This window comes from Aythya fuligula, chromosome 4 (assembly GCF_009819795.1).
Source record: "Aythya fuligula isolate bAytFul2 chromosome 4, bAytFul2.pri, whole genome shotgun sequence".
Lineage (NCBI taxonomy): Eukaryota > Metazoa > Chordata > Aves > Anseriformes > Anatidae > Aythya > Aythya fuligula.
Window position 1 is genome coordinate 32,775,666 of NC_045562.1, and position 17,265 is coordinate 32,792,930.

Consider the following 17,265-nt stretch of genomic DNA (forward strand, 5'->3'; position numbering starts at 1 on the left):
CCCATGCAGAAGTCATCTGAAGCATGAAGCTTTTGAGAACACATACCTGTAGCGGCAGGTTTAACTTGTTTGTAATATAGTCCTACTGTACATTCAGTTTTATGCCTGGCTTTACGTGCCTTTATAGCATAAAGCCTTGTCTTCCTAATGTATAACTATTAAGCCCCTTGAACGCTAAGCTCTTAAAGAGGAAAACCAAAACAGAACAACTGTTAAGGAGCAATGGTTGTAAAGTCAGGCACAGAAACACAAAGAAACGCGTAGCCATTCATTTGTATTTACGTATTGTGATACATTTTTTTCTTCCTGCGTGGTACTTTTTTTCAGCAGAGTGGATGGTGCTTAGTGAGTCACCACAGATATTGCTCAACATTAGGATTACTCAGTGCTTTGTTGTATCTTCCTGGCCTAATTTGTGGTCACATACTTTATTTAGCGTCCACTTTTCACCTGCTTTGAAGCTGAATTTTACTTCCTCGTGCGCTTTCTTTCAGCAATGCCCAGTGTGGACTCACCTGTGCAAACATTTATGACTTGGTTTTACAATAACATTACACAAAGAAACAATCTTATTGCAATTCTAGTTATGGGCAAGTGAGGCCCAGGAAAGGAGGAAAAAAAAAAAGGGGGGCAAAAAAACCTTAGACTACAGCTTGCGTTTAAAGCGCCCAACTTGAAGCACAGCCAGGCTGTGCAGATCACTTCTGTGCTTCAAGTGTGTACCTACGGGTTGCAAGTGCATCCCTGAGATGGCTTATCTGTAAGCAGTCTGAAGGCCAAGCCAAACCCCACAGCCTGCAAGCCTCGAGGTAGGGCTGGCCATCACCTGAGCGCCTCCCCTCGCCCAGGGAGCCCCCAGGCTGCGGGCGGGCTGCATGTCTGCCCCCCCGGCCCTGCTGCCACGAAGCCTGCCCCTCAGGAAGCCTCCCCCGGCTCCCCATCGCCGTCAGCAGCCCTTTATCGCCTCGTTCAACTTTTCTCTTTCTCCAAGGGGCCGGCGAGGTGGCGGTGCCCCCGGCGGCGGCCGCCAGGTACCTCCCCCCGCCGCCTCCTCCGCCCCCTTCGGCGGCGCTGCCAGGCGGCCGCGGGGCTTCCTGCTGACGGCGGCCAGCCGCGGATGGGCAGGACGGGCGGCCGGCCCCCGCTGCCCTTCTCCTCTTCCTCCTCTTCTTCCTCCTCCGCCTCCTCCTCCTCCTCCTCCTCGGCTCCCCCCCCCAGCAGCGCGGGGCAGGCCCGGGCGGCGCTGAGGGGAAGGCGCCGGCCTCAGCCGCCGCCCCCCGGCCATGGCAGCCCCCGCTGCTCGCTGAGCGCCGCCGCCCGCGGGCCCCTCGCCCATGGCCGAAGCCTGGAGGCTGGAGGAGGACGAGGAGGAGCTGCGGGAGCTGGGCAGGAGGCACCGCAGGGGGGCCCTGGGCTCGGCGGCAGGTGAGGGGCCGGGGGCGCGGGGCGGCGAGGCTGCAGGTGCCCGTGGGGGGGGCGGCAGGGCGAAGGGCACCGTCAGGAGGCCCCGGGCCACCACAGGAGGACCCGGGGTCACCGTGTGGTCTGTGGAGCCCGTCCTGACCAGCATGGGCGTGTGGGGTGGGAAAGCTGGCACCAAGGACCCGGTGACCCCACAGCACGCCTTGACTTGGGACCAGCCTGGTTGGTGGGACTGGGTTTCTCTGTGGGGCTGGGTCACGCCAGCAGCGCTGCTGGAGCATTTCATCCCACTCAGTTGGGTTGGAGTTAGTTCAGGGCAGGTGCACCTGTACAGCTGCCCAGCGTGAGCCGAAAGCGTGCTCTCGGAGGGTGATCAGGAAGCTGTGCTCCGAAAGCCTGCTCCTCCAGGCTAGCGCTGAGGTAGGCACGCGTTGTCCACCAGAGACACATCCAGACGGCTCTACCAGGAAACATACTTACACTCCTTACCAGGAAACTAAATACGTTACTGATGCTTCGTGTAAATGTCAAGATTGATGGAACATCTAGGTATAAAAGTTATATATAAAATTGCATATAATGCTTTCCGTGCAGGTAAGGACTGCAGGCCTTGGCAAACAGGAGGTGAGAGCTGTTGTGTACAGGAAGGCATGGAGACAGGAGCTTGGGAGCAAACAGGTTGATATGGCTTCATACACAGACTTGGAGGTTGCAGTAAGCTTTTGTTTGATAAAATGACATCCAGTGGATCTTGGCAGCAGTTGAAGTAGTTTCATTAATTTGATTGTCATTAAATTGACAAGCAATGCTTATATCACATTCTCTATCTTTACAAAGTTGGTAAATGCAGCATTTTCCTCTTCTCTCGCTGTAAAAATCCTTCCAGAACAAACTGTTTTCTTAAAGTCTGTTTCCAGGGAAAATATCAGCTACACTGCATATTTAAAGTTTAATTCCAAATATTCTGGCAACTACTAATTATGATAAAACCATAATGCTCTAATCACTTTTACAATTCATGTGGTTTTGTATCCATTTGAGCAACAGGAGTATTCTTTCGCAGATGAGAAAAACAGCAATTTGAGGGCTCCCAATGCAGAGCAGAGTTTGCAACACACAGGCCCTGTGGCTTCCCACAACCCTGGTTATGTCAGTGCATTCCTGGGCAGGTGCAGGATTAGCAGGAGCCAGCGTGGCTTGGCACGTGTGCAGGATTTCGCCTCGTCGAGGGCAGGAGGGAAAACCAGTGTTGGTTCCTGAACCATTTCCTCAGTAGCCAAACATGTGAGCTGCTAGTTCTGATACTTGTTTTTTAAAGCTGTTTCTTCTGGAGATATTTATTGGTGGAGAACATCTATTTGGTTCTATGTTCGTGTATGTACGTATATAATCATTGCTTTCATGTTGTGAAGCAAAGTGTTTTATAAACTCTGGAAACCAACTCTGTTCCCAGAGTTTATCTTGGTTGAAATGCTACTAATCAGTAATAAAGGGCCTTTCTCTTCCTTTTATAAAACTTTTTGTTATTATGTCCTGACAAGCCCCCTCCAAAATGGGCCTGGCACTGTTTACCTTACTAGTGTAAAGTAGGTGTGGATGACTAGCATTCTGCTTTGGCTGTCTCTCCTTCCTTCCATCTGTTTGAAAGACTGCACAGTGGAAAGCAGGGCACAAACACTCCCAGAGTGTTTTTTAAGTCATCCATGAAGCGTATCATTTCAAGTGGGTGAGTGTGCCGCCCTTCCTTTATTTGATAATTCCCTTATACATTAATATACAAGCTTGTTGAAAATAAGTGCATTTTTGTGTATTATGTGAAGTTACGCTGACAAAATGGTAACATACGTAAGTGTTAAAAAACTTACTGGGTATATTTCCAAGTTTAAAAAAAGCGTCTTAGCCAGCTGCCAGTTTAAGCATTTCAGTGTGTTAAGCTAATTGCGAATATGAGTATATTAAATTTCTGATCTGTTCAGCTTATATACGTGGAAGTAAAGGCAGTTGCTCACCTTTGTCCCGCACGTACAGGACTTGCATTGGCAAAGCGAGAGGTAGTTGAAGGGTGAAAGTTCAGAAATGCTTCTGACTTAATAAACACTCAGGTATAATTAGCGCTGTTTTATTGAGGAACGAAAACACAGGACGTCACTGAACGAAGAAGCAGTATTTTTCCTGGGAGCTAGTCCTGGTTGCGCTACCACAGATACAAGAGGATGAAGCAGGTTAAGCTCATCTAACAGCTTGCTGCAGCAAGAAGGGTGATCCCTTCCTTGGACCTGTGCTTCTGCTCTTCCCATGTGTCAGCTGTGCTGCTCGTCCGACCTGCTGGTGAGCAAAGTCACTGAAGCTGTGGCTGTGTGGCAGCCTGGGCTGATCTCCCTGCTGGCTGCTGGGGCCTCTCTTGGAGTTCTTGTGCTTACTAGGACCTGCACCAACCTGTTCTGGTGCACTGGCCCAGCAGGAAGCTATTTTTCTTGTTCTCTTTGGTGGATGCAATTCTGCTGATTCAGCTTGCTGGCAAAGTTTTCTACAGGTTCTGATGGTGTTGAAGCTGGCATAAAAAAGAGAGTGGGAACATGCAGCCGGAGGGAGGTAAGGCACTGTGCCAGCCAGGAGTTAGTTTGGCTTAGGTTGCCGTGAAACTGTAGGCTGAGCTGTTAAGAAATCTACATGCCTGTTGTTTTGGTGTAATTTTTCTTTCCTTTTCTTTTTTTTTTTTTTTTTTTTTTTTTTTCCTATTGTGTCTAGATTCGTGTGTGTGTTTTGTTGTTGTTGTCTGGTTCAATGAGCTTTAGAGGCCTGCTGAAGCAGTAGAAAAATGCCAGAACTGATGTTAAAAGCAGGGAATGGCAACTTGGAGGTATGACCAGATGAGGTGGGAACAGAACTATCCTTGTCCGTGGCAGACATCTTAGGTAGCTTAACTATTTTGTTTGACTGCCTGTTTACCCCACCGTACGCCAGTGGGATGAGTTTTCTCTGAATTCAAGAAAGCTTTTTGATTAGCTCGTTCTGGGAAACTGGGAGAAGGTAACAAGTAGAGCAATTTGAGAATCTCCTAATGAAATGATTTTCCCTCTGAGAAAATGATTGATTTTTTAATATTTTTTATATTATTTCTTTAAGTGGTAGGAAGGAAGAATAGGATATAATCTTTAAAAATTGGGAAGAATAAAATTAGCTACATAGGTTCATTAAACTGAATCTCCTAGCCACCTGCTGTGGGAAAGGAAGCCAGTCTTGCAGGAAACCTTTTATATAAGTAAGTAAAATAACATGATAGATTTCATCTTAAGATAACGTGATAGATTATACCCTCATGTTGCATATGCCTGCCATATAGGTTCTTACTCAGGGAAGTCATAGAGAACACTGGATTTTTACTGGATTTTTTTCTTTTTAAATTTATGATTATAATCTTTTTGTTTAGCTTGTTTTTAATGAAGTGAATGATGAAAAAGAAAACAAAACAACCAACCTAAGATCGTCTTTCCTATATACTTGCATGCTCTGTCCAGTCTAACTTTGGACCTTAATCTGGTGTACTTTTCTGTTTCAGTGAGCTTTTTATTTTATGAGTACAGACTCAAATAAGGAAGCTTTATAGTGAGTAAGTGAGTATAGTAAATGTTAGTTGTGAAATGCTTTGGTTAATTGTGTGTCTAAGCACAAAAGGCTTGCCGCATTAGGAGTGAGAGAGAATCTCAGTATTCTGGTGTTACTGAAAGTGCACACACAATTTTAAATATGCTTAATATCTATGTTATTTCACTTTGAATTCTGGTCAGTGTTCCTAGAGAAAGAGTAGTTGTTATGGATGTAGCAGATGTTTCCTTACTTTAAATTAAAAAAAGAAAGCCAGATATAGAAGTCAGTAACAAAATTTGAGTTCATAATGAAGAGCTCTTGTGATTTATACTGTGTGTGTATTTAAAAGTATAGATGGTCATTAATAGAAGGAAAGGCTCTGATTTAATTCAATATTGCTCGTTTTTATCATAAATACTTGTCTGTGGCTTGTTCCTATGTAGTGGCTGTGAATTTTGCACACAACTTTTTCTATGCTGACATCTCTGGTTGTGTTTTGTATCTGCTTCTCTACAGTATTTCAAGTGTTTTCTGGAACTTCTTCAGCTCTAGTGGGCAATTTTAGATTATGGATGCGATTATCAATTTTTGGTTGGTTGATTGACTGAATGCTTTGGTTTTTAGCCAAAACAAGACCTAGTTCACAGTTGGATCAACACTTTGCACTCCCACATCAAACTGGTGCTGACTTTGTTTCTGAAGCTGAGAACTATGAGCTGTATCCAGTCTAACACATTAAGGTTAAATATCTCCCTGCTCAACATGCTGAGAAATTACTGGGGTACGTTTGCGTAGTGTGGCTGATGAAACTTAGTGAATGGTAATTTGCAGGCATCGTGGATTTTTTTCAGATAAGAATTTGATACAAGAATGCGCAGCAGTTGTTCTGAAGTTAATGCAAAATGTGTGTTTGGCCTTGAGAAGAAAAGAATAAGGTGATGTGAGATTCTTCATGAAATTCAGCACTGATGAAGTGCTGAACTCCTTTAGGGGTCACTAGATCATGACATAAACATCCTGAACATAGCAGCCTGTGACCCTGGGTAGTGAGAAAATGTGATGAGGAAAAAGGTGGCTGAAAGAGTTAGGTGCTGTGTTCCTATAATCTTAAATAAACCTTATATTTAAGATGTGGAAAGCTCTTCTTCTTACGGAATATAAATCAGCATTGTTCAACTGGGAACTTCCATCATCTGCATGTCTCTGTCTTTCAGCTCTGATCTGGAAATTGTTCTGCTCATCTGTGGCAAAAGTAATCACTTACCTGTTGTTTGTAATGGTATATGTTAACCATTATTTGCCTGTTAGGAAGAAAGATAAACATGACAAAACAGATCACCTGTCTTGAATAAATGCATAAGGTATAGTTATGATCTGCCAGTCTGTCCATATGCAAACAAGAAGCACTCACAAAAAGTTTGAGGAAGAGAGTTTGGGGATGTTGGTTATTTATTTAATTAGTCAGAGCACAAGTTCAGGTGTGGTAGGGTTAATTGCTGGCTGGACATCCCTTACCTGTTTCTTTTGGGATTTGGTCTCATGGTTTTTGCAGTCTCAATGCAGGCTCAAGGGCTAAAGTCCTGATAATTATTTGAGGCCCCACCACAGTAAAAGACTTAAAATTTAAAGAGCACAAATAATGCAGTTCTTATTAAGTAATCTCAAAGTAGTGCTAATATGTTGTATCATGTAGGTATTAAAAAATTACCTGGTTAGGCCTTCCCCATAACCCACTGAAGTTGTTTTACATGTTTCCACTAAATTTCCTAGTCTTTGAATCTAGCTTGCTTGAGGTAAATATAAAAAGCTAACTAGAATTTTTCTGGAATATAATAACATAACCCGTATGTGGAAATTCACCATCCTTTCTGGAAATTGAAGTGTGCTGTCTGTGGCAAGAAAAAAACTTCTTGCAGTTCCTTGGGAAAGAGCACAGACTGCACCACAAAGAATGTTGTGTCTTCGGAAGAAACAAGCCTTCTAAAAATAAAAGCTGCTCTAAGGAAAATAGCTGAATAATCTGTGATAGCCAACAGGGAGTAGTCTTTTCCTAGCCAAGAGACTGTAGAAGGACTAATAATAAAAGACTAATGTGATGAAATAGATCTTCTTCACTTAGCTTATAGCCAAAGCAAGGCACAAAAATGAATCGTTGCATAAGGAGTGGGGAGATGATAGCCAAAGAGCAGAACCCAGGGAGTGATGATGGTCCAAAACCATGCTGTTAACTGGGTGTCGCAATCAATCGCTTCCTGTCAAGGTAACAAGTAATAACTCAGGGTTGTTGCATAAATACAGGGGATGGACAGCACAGGGCAGTGTGAGTCAGAACGTCATCGCAAGAACCTTGAGCAAGCAACCTGGGCTCTGCCCGCGGCCGGGGGTTGGAACCTGGGACCCTTAACGTCCCTTCCAACAAAAGCCATTCTGTAATTCGAAGAAGTTTTTACCACAGCGGCTGTTGTTCTCAGATGAAACACGTTTAGTATTTGTAAATAAAGTTGTAAATAGTTACTCTTGACTGTATAGCCTTGACTTAAGGTCTGGAAACAAGAGAGAGGTGGTATTAACCCTCTTTCTGTGAAAAGTTAATGTAGTTCAGAGCATGCATTTCAATAAGTATTTCATACGATACGTGCAGCGTGAATTTTTATTTTGATAGTGCTTAAAGCCATTTGACGTAAATATCTTCCGCTGATGCTTATCAGCCCTAGTTAAATACAGTGCTTTGCATAGGGCATTGTACACTGTCCTTGCTCTGGTGATCTTGTGGCTCAGAAGTGTGGCAGTGTTGGCTGGAAGTGAGCTCTGGGGCTCACCTAGCCCAGCCTCTAGCTTGAAGCAGGACTCCTGCCAAGACTAGATCCATCCACCAAGGCTTCCTCTAGTCATGTCATAAGTAGTCTTCCAAAAGTGAAGGATTTACAGCCTCTGCGTGCAACCTGTTCCAGCCCCGCATTACCTCCCAGTGAAGGAATTCACTGGCGTTCAGGCAGCTGTGTAGATAGCTTGTTTGCCTCCTGTTTGCTCATCTAAAAAAGCCTGGACCCTTCAACCTTATCATTGGGCAGTTCTGCCTCACATTCTCAGTTTTTCAACCGGAGTAGAAGCATCAGCTGAATTTCTAGCCAAGATTTTTACTCTTACGGTGAAAAACAGTGTGCACAGTTACTGAAGCATTCCAACTGCAGACTTGAGAAGACAATGTATCATCTGCTGATCCGTGCTTTATGCTTGGCAGCCATCCTTCCCCTCAGTGAAAGACAAACTTAAGTTTTGGGGGGAAGCCTAGATTTAGTAGATGATGACACAGAGCAGAAAAACTTCATTTTTTTCCTCCAGTGCTTTATGAATTCTGAAAGACCCAGGCTTCTATGGATATCAGTGTTAAGTTGATCATCTGACGTAGCGCTGTGTTACGCTAACTGCTTCAGGTGTTGGAAATCAGCAGTTCTGTGTGGACTGGGCATGTTATTCTAAAAACATCAACTTGACATTCTGACTTGAGAATTAAGGATCTTTTATCAAGATATAATGGAATTCGAAATAAGATGCTTTGAAGATGAACTTAACTGGTCTGTGATTTTTTTTTTAAATATGACAGAACAAACCTATACCTGCCATATTGATACCAGAGGAACATAGCTATAAGCAGCTGCATTTGAGGCCAACCTGAAAGGCTCAACAAAAGTCAAGCTGAAGATTTCACACTGTAATATTAGAAGCTGAATGCAACAAATCTCACTGCTCATTTTCTTTCCTACTGCTTATATTTATTTATTTATTTTTATTCTAAGTTTTTTTAAGGGGCTGTTGCATTGATTTTGTATATGAATCACCACCTCAGTCAGCTTGTTGAGGTTTTTGTAGAAAATGTGATTGGATCAGAATGGGTGATACAGTCACTCCTGTAACTAAAAGCGTGTACTGCCTCAGACTTTCAGAGCCATGATACTGGCTTATCTGTGCCCCATTGAAAAACTGAAAAATACAGGACAAGAAGTTAATAATTTTCATGCCCATGGGCAAGTTATGCTGGATCAGACAAAAGGATCATCTTGTTCAGTAACCTGGTTCTTACAGTTGCCTACAAGTGCCTTCAGAGAAGTATGCAAGAAACCTCTACGAAGTTTTAATTTTTAATTCTAAAAAGGATTGCTTATCCTCTGCAGCCAACACCTTAGAAACCTCTTGGAGGCTGATATGAAAGTTTCTGTTAAATAGTTACCCAGTGCTTTATCTTTTATGGCTTCGGTTCCTTTTTGACACCACTTACACTTTTGATCTTCAAATCTTACATCATAGCAAGGAAGGCAATTTACTTCTTCACTGTACATAATCAATTACTACCTGTTATATGCTGGTTGGTATTTTTGCTGGATATTCACTAATTCTTGAATTATGATGATGAATTTCCCATAAATATTTTGCTTTTTTAATGTGGCTTTGAACATGGTGATTCACATTCTAAAAGCTGTAGGTAAATTTCAAGCACTGTGTTTCCTACAAAGGTGGTTCTGCTGCATTCTCCTAGGCAGAATCTTGTATGCATAAAATAAGCTATTTGATTATTTTCTTCAGCAATAACATTTTGTTTCTATTTACATGAGGCAAGCTAAAATTAATGTAAATTGTTTTCTTAAGGTGATAAATTTATATTAATCATGCAGTCTGTCTTGCATTAAAACCCAAGCAGTCAATATCGCAGATCTACATGTGAAAATTGATTCAGGTTGTGCACATCTGTGTTAAATCATTTACAAGAATTTTTGAGTGAACAGAGTGCTGTGATGTTATTTATTATTAAAATACTGTTTGCTCTTCCTGTTAGAGTGATGGGATATAAATACCTGGAAACAAGCTCAGCATTTTGATAACTTTCGTAGGATAAATTGTTCCCTCAGCGTTCATTTTATGATTGTCTGCACTGCAAATTTACAGTGCAGAAACTAATAGAAATGTGGAACTTGGGATCAAAGGTAGAGCTTTGGAAAAATCTCTCCTCTTACCTAGGGCTTTGAAAATGTCATGGTCGGATGCCACAGTTGATCTGATAGCAAATACTGCAGGCTTTGTCACTCGCCGTAAGGCTGTCAGCCTTTCAGGTTGATGGTTGGACTTGGTGGTCTGGGAGGTCTTTTCAAGACCTTTCTAGGACTTCCTTGAAGGTCTAGGTGATTCTGAGTACATCTGAAGAAACACACAGTAAGCACTGAACTGGAATGATGAAGCTCACCTGAGAATAGGGTACCTGAGAGTGTGGGGCGCCTGCTGTAGTCCACCGCCTCCTCTGTTTAAGCAGGTCTGGACAGTGCTTGGAGCAGTGTCCCTACCAGAGTGGGACAGGCATCAGTGACTGACGAGACAGGAGGATGCTGCACATCTCATGTATCCAGCAGTAACAGGCATAACTTCCTGCAGAGCACCAGCATCCGCTCTGGGAAATGCGTGCTATCTGCCACTGTGACTCTGGGGACGCTTCATTTCTCCAGTTCCTGTCCACTGCTTTGGGGTTGGTGGATCCATCACCAAGAACTATTTAATTGAGGGGTGTCATTATGCTCCTGGCACCCTAGCAAAGCAGAGGTACTTATTAATGTGTTTACAGAAGTTGGATGCCTGTGATGGATCCTCTGGCGCCTCTTTGGCGTATGCACAGGAGTGGGGTGGGGAAAAGGAGAGGTCTGGGTGCATGTGGGAGGGGAGCTGTTTCTCCAGGGTGCTGAGGAATTGGAATGGTCATTCCAATAATGGACAGCATTACCACGGTGCCCAGGAACCCATGTTTTTTCTGTGGTAATCAGGGGATCCCTTGTTTTCAGCTTTTCAGGATGCTTGTGGCTTTGCCATCTTCTTGCCATTTGTTTAAAGCTGCTGGCCTTTGAAGTCTCTCCTTGGACAGTAGAGAGGAACTGCTTCCTTGAGGAGCAACTGAATGAGAGACACATTGGTGTTTATGAGACTGAGGACTGGATGCACTAACCTGATGTCAAAGCTAGAAGCTGCTAAATATTACTTTTATAGTAGCTGTGTGTTCTCTGAGAGCCTGAAAGGATGAGGAAGTACACTTGCTGAATGTTCAGAAAAACAGATGAGAGGATTTTGAGAAATACTGTAATTAGGAGCCCAAAGATGGGCACAGTCAGCTGTTCCCTAAAACAGGGGGGGCAGATGAGAAGAATGAAAGGTGTGTGTTTGTAATATCAATGGTCATTTTTAAAGCATTTCTTAGAGTTGTGACAGCTTTCGTTTTGTTCACAAAGAGACCTGGTATTTTTATTAAGATTTGTATATGTTTGTGTTTTGTAAGCTGTGTTGAAGTCATCCATAGCTTTCAAGTTCTACCTAAACCATAACACACCAACCTGTGCGTTGTGAACTGTGCTCGTGTTAGTTGAGCATGCTTTTGAGGTTCTTACGAAGTGGTGTAAAAGCCTTGTGCTCCACAAGTGTTGCCTGCCACTCCTCTCCCAGCGGATGGTGTTGGTGTTTTGTGATCTGCTATTTTCTTGTTGTCCCCCCTCTTTTATTCTCTCCTATCTTCCCCCTTTATGAAACATTGTTTTGTATCCTGACTTCTGGTCAGGATGGTCCTCAAGGACCAAAGGACACAAATGTTCATATTACATGCACGTGTTACACCATAACAAAGGCACCTTGAAGAAGATTTGGTAGATGTTTAACGTTTGCCTCGGGGTGGGATGTGGATGAACTCATGTCACAACTCAGTAAAATGCTTTCAAAATGCCAGGTGACTCATGTCTTGAAAAATGAGCTTTGGATGCTGATCACTATCATATAACATGCACAACTTTTAAACGTGTATTCAGTGTCAAAGGATCAGGGTTATCTTAGGTTCCAACGGTTTATTGGTATATGCTGACAATATTAAACAATTCCATTTTTCAGATCTTCAGACAACTCCTTTTAATGATGTTTCTGAAGCCTGTAATCTTTATTTTGAACTTAGCGATATGGTTTAGTGGAGGACTTGTTAGTGGTAGGTCAGAGGTTGGACTCGATAATCTTGAGGTCTCTTCCAAGCTAGACAATTCTGTGATTGTGATTTTAGTGTAAAGAGCAAGAGACCTTCTGGAGGATAATCCATGTTGTAGATTTTACAGAAAATCCAGTGCATGTGAGAAGCAGTTGCTCTATTTGCTTTCCTAGAATTTTTTATTTTTGTGTGGCTATTGGGCAGAATTATCAATGTCACTTGAGGAAAATCTTTTGTTAATAGGCTAATTTCAAATGCACTTTTCTGTAAAATCAGTACTTGCTACAGAACAATTGAGGTTTAAGAATGTTCTCATGTTAGCTGTCTTTATTTGGACTGGGTAAACAATTTGGGGATAATTGGGGATAATTTGGAGAATAAAATCAGCATAACTGCTGACATGGGACCAAAAAGTATTCCATTAACAATGTATTGACTATTTCAGTGGTATCTGAAGAGAAATAAATATTATTTGCCTTGTACATTTATTCTCTTTTTATAGAGGTTGTTCTTTTATGATTGAGTGTGTTTCAATCGGTTATTACAATAAGCGTTTTTCTTTCTGTATCTCTTCATCCCCCTATTCTCCAAATTCCCCCCAAACTACAGACCTATGCATTTGCTTGCACTAACAACAATACCTAGATTCCAGATTAATATGTGGAGGTATAGAAGCTGTGCTGTCGGCATTGCTGTCAGTGGGTTCACAGGATGTAGTAATTAAGAATATTTTTTTTCTTGTTAGTTTATTTTAAAGCTGAATTAGTTTCCTGTGCTACGGAAGTGGAAATGTCTGTAGCTGATACTCCCATTCAGCACCTTATTGTGAATTCGTGTCTCACACGCGTTACATGAGACTTGACTTCCAAGCGTGTAATGTGTAAGATTACCCTGCAGACTGCTGTTGATTTTTGCCATCTCAAAAATAGAAGGGTGCTGTTTTGGATATGCAAATTCCAAAACCTTTTAATTGCCCCTGGATCGGGGTGGGGTTGGTGGAGGATTGTTGGAGGGAAAAGCATGGTGAGATTTGCAAAATATTTGGTGTCCAAAAATGATCTTCTTGCTATATAATATTAGTACTTCACAAATAGAGATTACATTTTTTGCAAGTTACAGAATAGGTTGTGAATTCACAAAAATTGTGCATGATTATCTGAAATGCACATAACAAAGGCTGTTTCTGCAACGCATTAGTTTGTACCGTGTAGGTCAAAGGAAATTGCTTAAATGGTGGAAGTGATATCCCCTGCACTCAGCCTGAAATTATCCCTGCCTGTGGCCAGGAATGCACAACTTTAGGAAACTGTTGTTCAACAGGAAGGGAAGAATAAGGCAAGCCTGACAGAAAACTTAAAATGGTCCTTCTTATATTAATTTTTTTATATCATTTATTGTTGTGAATCATCACTCTATGGCAAAGAGACCTGGTGTCAGACTGAGCCCTGTTGTGTTACTGAGGAATAAGCAGAGCCTATACAGGCAAGCTATGTCTCTGGGAAGGAAGTGGCAGTACCATGCTCTTGAAAGATAATTTCCTTTTATTGGTAATGCTGGCAATGTCTGAAATGCTTTTCAGAAATGTAAATTTTAACATTTCTGAAATACCTGGAGAGGGAGGTATTTTGTGGTTATATATCTTTAGTCTATCAAAAAGATGAGTCAAGTTAATTGGTACTTCACTCTATGAAATTATCAAGAAAATTAAGTAGTAGGGTTCCTCTTAGCTCCCACTGTGATTCTGGGAGCTCTGCCTGCTTTAGTCCTATGTGCCTGAAGTACATCATCTAAGAAGGACATTGCACTGACCAGCTGCAATGTCTCGTCTAAAGATGTGCTGATTTCCACCTTCAGAAGTTGTTCGTTTCCTGAAAAAAATACACCTTTATAAACAAATGTATGTTGAATTTCCTGCTTAAATTTTAGAAGGTACAAATGTTTTAACATATGGATATGCTGTGTATGTTTGATTGCTCACATACTTTGTTTATTGTTCATGGTCTCAGAACAGGGAACCAGTGCTGAGCTTGGTCGAAGTTATTCCAACATGGACCATTTTGAGGAGCAGAGAGCTTACACGGTCCTTCCTTTCTCTCATCTTTCTGCATCAGCCCCTCTCTTATGGCTGGCACGTGTGCTTACACTGATGCCCACACAATTTTGCTGTTGAGTTGCAGGAGTAACGCAGGAGCAAGAACGAGAGGCTAGAAATTCACAGCCACAAAAACAAATTGGCAGCAAACGTAGCACTGGTAGATGTGGCCCCTGTTGTCCAGTAATTTTTTTTTTTCATTTATATAGCACACAAGTACACAGAAGGCTTTAAAGGTGACTATAGTTCACTGTTAATCTCTTTAGCAATTGAAAAATATGGCCTTTGGATAATTAGAAGCTGTATGGTGGTCAGTAGGTCTCAAGGTTAAATACTCACCCAGAGGTTCAATGAATTCTTCTGTACATATTTACATGTTTGTTCTTTTTTTTTGTTTTCCCATGGCCATATATCGGTCGTGCTTAGGAGTGAAGAAAGCATTACTTCCAAGACTAAAACACTGCAAGAATGCTGTGTGCCTGCAAGACTCAGTTACTGTTGGTATTGAAATGGACAGGCCAGTGACATTTCATTTGGGGGGCAGCGGGCTGTGTAATCCATTCTTTTCCCCAATTTACTGCTCTGGAATTTAGCAGCATTCTGCAGAATTTAAAGAAGGTATAAAAACCGTCTGCCCTTACGGTTGTAAACTTGGTGTGTGTCCTGGTTTTGTGGCCTTTTGGAGAGCAGGGATAGCTATACGTTAAACTAAATGAGAAAAACTTCTTCAAAGCCTCTCATTAATCTCTCCTCATGCTTTCTGCCTTTTAAACAACTGATAAGGGACTCTGCTGCTACAATACTGAAATATATAGATAAATGTTCGGTCTTGCAGTTTTTATTGTATAGCAGTTCCTAATCAAACTGAATGAAATTTATAGTAGATTGCGTACCCTGGAACTGATTTGCATTGTTACGACTCCTCACCCATGAGGAGTGCTATAAAGAAGCAGGAGTCTCTGAGAGCCACGTCCTGCCTTAACGAAGTGGAAGGCAGAAATACGGCAACACCACAGGCCGCTATAGCTTATCTCAGTGCAAATAAAACGAGCACTGAAAATCCCGCACAGCTGCAGATCTTTTGCCCAGGGAACGTGCAGTTTTGTTTGACATTGGGCCCTATGTATACTGACAACTTGAAGGGGAAATTTGGGGCTCTTTGATCTGGGGCAGCTGCCTAACAGGAACTGTTGCAACGTGGTCAGCTGGTCAAGATTACAAAAATGAAGTTGTTAATGTAATGGTAGTAGCCATCGTATTTCTGCATGATGTCTTGTTAAGGTTGCTGCATCAGATTTAGGGCCTAGAAGCTTACAGAAGTATGATCCTTGGGGACTGGGGCATGTGGGTTGGAGCTATTTGTTTAGTCATTTTCAACAATTGCCTATTTTGAGAAGATGACTTCTCTGTAGTTTTTGTATTTGGGGTTGCCAGCACTACTGGCAACAGTACTGCTTAAAAGCCCATTTCTGTTGCCTGTTCTCTTACAGAGGCTTGCCATTGCTGCAGAAGTATTGTTACAAGCATCTCCTACTACTTTTCTTTACCAAACCACTGCAGTGCCATGGTGGGCTAAAAGCAATTGAGACGGACAGGTTTTTTGTAATAAAGTGTCCTCTTGGAGAGCGTCAGGATGTCCTGCCCCCTCTGGCGGCTGCTCCATTCAAGAGCCATAGTTAGGATGAAAACGCAGTATTTCCCAAAGTGGACATAGTGCATGCTTCCCTTTGTCCTCTTCGGCCAATTCAGCTTTTACAAGAGCTCAAGCTGAGGGCTGGGATTAAGGGTAGGAAGTTGGATCTGTGTCCAGAGGTAACTGCGTTGGAAGCTCCCCGCTCTCTTTGCAGGTTGAAAGCAGCAGAATGTCTCTTAACTTTCCGCTCCTTTTTCAACAGCGTTTTGTGTTTACTCTTAAATTTTTTTCTAGTGAGAGCAGGCTTTTCAGTAGAAGTCACTCTTAGCAACAAGATGCTTTGGAGAATATTGCAAAATAAACAGAGAAAAACAACGGCTCTCTTTGGTGCGGGCTGCCTTTTTCCCTTTTCTTTGCTTGTCTTCCAAAGACGAGAGGGAATGACTTAAAAGCTATTGTTTTCTGCTTTGGTGGTCGTTTTTGGCAAAAACTTCAGCTATTTTGGGTTTGTGGAACGACTGAAATAAAGTCGTGTCAGTTATTTTTCTCCTGATGGTTATGTTTATACTTTCCTTGAGAAGAAAAACTGTTCTGTCAAAATAAAAGCAAACAAACAAGATAATTTTCCCATGCTTGAAGGCTAAGAAAGTCGCCAGTTAAAGAAACCCGACCCTTTCTAAAAGCAACTGGAATATGACATATATGTCTGCTGCTCAGTTTTGAATGCTGAAAGAAGGCGTAGCATGTCCATGCTACTGATGAAATGCACACAGTATGATTTTCTAAATAAACACCAGATTTGCCAAACAGTTGTGGTATGAACAGCAGATCTTTGTGTCCTGGTGTTTTCCTTGATTCTTCTACAGTGTTTAAAACTTGGCAGCGGTCTTCCCGACCTCAGCCAGAAGTCTCTGACTTCTTCCGCCTCATCTGCTCCACCTGCCAGCTCCTTGACTTCTTGCGCTGTATCCTGCTGCTGAACAAGGATAATCTACTCATCCACGCAGGCTGTATTGGTTAAAGGGCAGCAAAGGTTTAGGAATTCGTACTGTATTTGATGGTAACTGCACACGCAGTAAGAAATTGTATTGCTCGGGTAGTGCAGAGATGGTGAAAGTAGTCCAAGTATCTCATCTGTGGAAGCTTGTTTCTTGAAGGTAGAATCTGTCAGTGGAAGCATAATTCTTGCCTGCAAATTTCCTGTGTCTGCGTGTGGACTGCCTTCCTCATCGTGCATGCTAGTCCAGTGCTCTAATCTGACGTGCTGTTTTGCCTTCCAGAGTTTAGTATTGAAGGACATACGGTATCATACTGGGAACACATCGTGTCCCATAGTGTTTGCTGGGAATTTATTTCTTTGATGTGAGGGAAAATCTGTAATGCAAGATTTGATTTTCAGATCTTTGCCTCTATGCTGTCTTCTTGCTTGTTTCTCCTAGAAAAGGTTGCAAAAAGATCTTGGTTGTCGAAGTAACGTGCAGAGTAAAAGAGCCAGCTGTGGGCATTCAGCTGGGATTTGGATATGCATTTATA

General features: G+C 42.4%; 1 protein-coding gene across 1 annotated transcript in view; it reads left to right on the forward strand.

The window, feature by feature from the left end:
* The first annotated feature begins 1,182 nt into the window (after nucleotides 1-1,182).
* The window catches only part of SH3D19 (SH3 domain containing 19), a 78,693-nt gene continuing 62,610 nt past the window's right edge, over nucleotides 1,183-17,265 (forward strand). The window contains exon 1 of the mRNA XM_032186049.1: nucleotides 1,183-1,425. Within this exon, the coding sequence (XP_032041940.1) occupies nucleotides 1,335-1,425 (91 nt within the window). The 5' untranslated portion in view covers nucleotides 1,183-1,334. The remainder of the gene's footprint in view (nucleotides 1,426-17,265) is intronic.